This window comes from Myotis brandtii, unplaced genomic scaffold (genome assembly GCF_000412655.1).
Source record: "Myotis brandtii unplaced genomic scaffold, ASM41265v1 scaffold6, whole genome shotgun sequence".
Taxonomy (NCBI): domain Eukaryota; kingdom Metazoa; phylum Chordata; class Mammalia; order Chiroptera; family Vespertilionidae; genus Myotis; species Myotis brandtii.
The window spans coordinates 3,918,012-3,922,489 of record NW_005370271.1 but is presented as its reverse complement, the minus strand read 5'-3'; the positions used below and the strand labels follow the sequence as shown (position 1 = coordinate 3,922,489).

The window sequence follows — 4,478 nt, the reverse complement described above, 5'->3', positions numbered from 1 at the left end:
GGGGTCGAGCCCCCAGCCCTCCGAGGTCTGCCCCGAATCCGAGTCGTCAGGGCCCCACGTCCCAGGCACGTCCCCCACACCATAGGCCGCCGACCACAGCCCGGGGGGCTCGCTCTCCTCCTCGGCCACCTCTGCCAGGAAGTCCTCATCGTCCTCCTCCTCGTGGTCCTCCATGTCGTTGGTCCAGAACCAGGCACCTGCGGGGAATAGGGGAGGCAGGCGAGCTGGGAGGAGCCGGGCCAGGGGCCCTGCGGGCTTTGCTCATGGCTCCTCCCCCTCTGGGCTCCTCTCCACCAGCCTGAGGTTGGCCAGCAACCAGGGGCCCGCCCTGCCCCCCAGCAGAACCAGGAAAGCCTGCCCCGGGCCAAGGGGACCTGGGGCTCTCTGCACGCACCCCAGGAGGCTCTACCAACGGTGCGGGCACAGCCCCAGCTTCCCTGTGAAGCCGTCCCCAGCTTGGCTTTTTCTAAGTGGCTGTGCCTTTGGGAAATGGTCCTTCGTCGGTGGAGACTGAACTGCAAGCCACTTCCCGTCAGGAAGGACAAGGAGTCCCAAGTTCCGCTGTCCTGTCCCCCACCTCCCCTCAGCGCAGAGTATAGAGCTGGGGCCAGGTGCGCAGGGCTTCCTGGCTACAGTGGGAGTGCTGGTGGCCTGCACACTGGAGGGAACTGTATTTATGGAGCCAGCGCCCTCACACCGGGAACAGAGGAAGCCCCGCCCCAGGCGAGGGTGCACCCTGCTTTCTCTGTACACTTCATGCTGTGTCCACTAGGCGTGCACCCTGCTGTCGCTGCCTGCGTGGGAGTCTGGCCAGAACCCAAACCTTAGATGTGCCCCAACTTGTCAAGAGGAATCAGTAATGGGGGGGGGGGGGCAGTTTAGCAGACAGACTTGCAGTTAACTCATCCTGCAGAGTGACCCCAGCATTTAACACTGTGCTTGGATCCTACACCTCAGACTGCGGATGGCTGGGGCTGGGGTGAGGGGTGGGGGAGCATCCCAGGCTCCAAGCTAGGTTCACCCGCACATCGTGGCTCCACCCAGGACCCTCCTGGAACCACGGAGAATGGGGTACAAATAGATCCTGTGACGAGAGACTGGCCAATGCCAGCCCCGTGACCCCTTCACCTCCAGGCGGCTTTTCTGTGGGTGGGGGAGCATCCCAGGCTCCAAGCTAGGTTCACCGGCACATGGTGGCTCCACCCAGGACCCTCCTGAAACCACGGAGAATGGGGTACAAATAGATCCTGTGATGAGAGACTGGCCAATGCCAGCCCATGACCCCTTCACCTCCAGGCGGCTTTTCTGAGATTGCCTGTACACGGGACACACGTCCCTCTAAGACCAGTGGTTCTCAACCTTCCTAACGCCGCGACCCTTTAATACAGTTCCTCATATTGTGGTGACCCCCAACCATAAAATTATTTTCGTTGCTACTTCATAACTGTAATGTTGCTACTGTTATGAATCGTAATGTAAATATCTAATATGCAGGATGTATTTAGGCGACCCCTGTGAAAGGGTCGTTCGACCCCCAAAGGGGTCGCGACCCACAGGTTGAGAAACGCTGCTCTAAGACCCTCTGGGACAATCACCACTATCCCAGTCCCGTTCTGGAGGCAGCAGCGATGTGTCTGGCTGGCCAGACCGCCTGATTCTGAAGTCGGGACAGATCCCAGGTGAATGGGCTCCTGGGCAGACAGCCCACTTGCCACCCAGTGGAACGTGAGGCCCGAGGCTGAGCCCACGCGGGAAGCCAGGCCACCCCCACCGCGGTCAGTGTCCTCAGGTGCCGCTGTTTCACACGCTGTTCTGAGCATAAAGCACGGAGAAAATACTCTGAAGAACACACTGTCTGTGCTGTTCTGTATTTTTTTATTTTAAAACACGTCTGTGAGTCTATCCAGGCACGGGACTGGCATGAGACATCAGTGACGCTCACTAGACTGGCGTCACTCCAGCCCAAAGCCCAGTGCGCTCCTGTGCAAGGCCTTCCCGAACCTTCCGAAACACTGAGACGCACAGGCCTCCGCGAGACACCGCACAGAACCCCCCGTCCGACGTCCTCAGAGCGGAAACTACAGGTTTAGTTCACATTCTTCCTTCTCCAGACGAGTGAGGTGAGGCCCAGACAGATGGGGGGCCAGAGCCAGAGCCAGGTTCCAGGCCCCCAGAGACCTCTGCCCCCTGAACTTCCTGTAAGAACCTCTCCAAGTCTCCCTGGAGGCCCAGGGCTGCCGCCTGGCCAGAGGCCTGTCCCTGGGCTTCCCGGGAGAGGAGGGGCGCTCAGAGGGACCCACTGTTCAGAGATGCCGAACGGATGGAGAAGCCAGAGGACCGGCTCGGGCAGTGCCAGGACCCACAGTCCACTCTGCACCTGTAGCCCCTCTGAGCCGGTCACTTAACAACCGGCCCTCATTTGCAAACAAAACAAGAAATACCCAGAGACTCCGAGGCCAGGACTGGGGTCCCTTGTAAAGCCGCCTAAAAGGAAACTAGGTTCTCTAGGGACCTCCCAGCCCTCGCCTCTCCGCAGACTGAGGCCGAGAGAAGCCAGCCCACGAGGCAGGTCAGCCCGTGTGGCCGCCCCGTCTCTGCAAAGCCCACCCCACAGCTCAGACCACCAGCACCAGGCCAAGGTGAAGGCCAAAGTCGGGCAAAGCTCCGAGAAGCGGTGTTGGCAGAAACCCCACGAGACTCTGTCTCACGCTCACCTGTATAGACGCCAGTGACAATGTCTCCCTCCTCAGGACGGGGGCTGTCTGGGACCCAAGGTTCCTCTCCTTGTTCCAGCCGGAAGATCAGATCTGGCTTGGGGATGGGGTACCCTGGCATGGAGAAAGACAGACAGGCTGTCGCTGTGCCTGAGGCCGCCCTCATGCCACACAACACTGTCACCTCCAATCCTCAGTTCCTCTCTCCTCCATCCTCCGAGGACCACCGCCCCCCTCCCTGCCCCTCTGGAAGACCCCACACTCCCCTCTCTCGAGCCTTGCCCGATACCCTGGCTCTCCTGCCAAGCCCCTCCACACACCTGCGGGGTGCCCACCCTCTCCTCCGTCACCCCTTGAGGCCTGGCATCTCCAGAACATGTCCACCTGGCTTGTGGTACTACTGGGCAATACTGGGGCCCCCATGACCCCACCCACCCATCCAGAAGCAGGGTGGTCCATGGGGACCCCCTGGGCGGTGGGCTGGCACCAGCACCCCCTTCTCCAAGACCTCGCGGCTCCAGACAGCTAAGCCCCTGGCAGCCCGCGCACTGGGCTGCCTCCTGGGGACAGAAGGCCCTGCTTACCCAGGGACACCAGGATGCCGTAGTTCTCCTGCATGACTTCCTTGTAGAGGTCCCGCTGCGCAGCAGCCAGCCTTTCCCACTCCTCCAGGGAGAAGTACACAGCCACGTCCTCAAAGGTCACCAGCCCCTGGGGAACAAAGCACCCGGTCATGGCTCCACACGGCCCAGGTGAAGGGCAGGGCCCCCAGGGGAGAGTGAAGATGACCGCAGCAGGATGACCGTGGCCCTGAGACAGGGAACCCAGCAGGCCTGCAGAGCCCGACAGCACGGGGCTTCCTGGCCCGGCCATGGCCCTTCGAGGCAGGGACCCCATTCCCATCCAGAGAGGAGGGGCCCGGGCTCACAGAGGTGAACACCCAGCTCGCATGGGGCAGAGCCAGGATTCACACGGAGGTCAGGGGACGCCAAAGCCCAGGCCTCACGGCTGTGCTGTGTGGCCGCCTCGTCCCCTCCTACTTCACTGTTTGCCTCAAGCCAGTGGTCACGTCGGCAACGCGAGGGCCCGCACCTGGGTGGACAGGTGGCCCCAGCTGAACCGAGTGTGGGCACAGGAGCCTGATGTGACCGGCTCCGCGGGAAATCAGAGCCCGGACAAGTGACGGGCACTCCGGGGAAGGGGCACGGCCTGACCCGGGAGAGCCAGGCCTCTGAGGAGCTGCACAGCGCAGGTGAGTGGGCAGCGCGACCAGGACATGCCAAAGGCCTGGGAAGGGCCGGCCCAGGGGAGTGGAACCGCATCCCGTGGGGCTCAGGATGCCTGGCACTTCCTGCAGCCACGTCCCAGCTCGGCCTGGGCTCGGCCAAGGGCCACAGTGCCCCTGCCACAGGGGCTCCAGGCAGCGGGTGCCCAGCCCCCAAGGAAACCCTGCCTGGTTACTGAGCTCCGAAGGAGAGGGCAGCTCACCTGAGACCCGGCTGTCAGGAAATCCCCCTCCTCGTCCTCCTCCTCCTCCTCCTCCTCCTCCTGATCCTCCTCCCTAAGCACGGCTGGAACCCGGGAGGCCTGCAGAGCTGGGGGGAGAAGTCTCCTAGGGGCGGCTGCCGTTAGCAGGGGCCTCGCCGCCCTGGCCACCTCTGCCCATCCAGCAGGAGGGGCAGGAGCTCCTGGCTGCACCCATTTCAAAGCCTGGGCCCTGGCGTTCCAGCAGCAGCTGCAGCTGCAGCTCCAGCCTAAAGGGCC

At 62.7% G+C, this 4,478-nt stretch overlaps 1 protein-coding gene across 1 annotated transcript in view; it reads right to left on the bottom strand.

The window, feature by feature from the left end:
* Positions 1-3: 3 nt before the first annotated feature.
* Positions 4-4,478, bottom strand: part of ZNF316 (zinc finger protein 316) — a gene marked incomplete at its 3' end in the record, with an annotated part of 5,327 nt that continues 852 nt past the window's right edge. The window contains exons 2-5 of the mRNA XM_005879457.2: positions 4,203-4,309; positions 3,299-3,425; positions 2,715-2,828; positions 4-197 (exon numbers count right to left, since the gene is read on the bottom strand). Coding sequence (XP_005879519.1) covers positions 4-197; positions 2,715-2,828; positions 3,299-3,425; positions 4,203-4,309 — 542 coding nt within the window. The remainder of the gene's footprint in view (positions 198-2,714; positions 2,829-3,298; positions 3,426-4,202; positions 4,310-4,478) is intronic.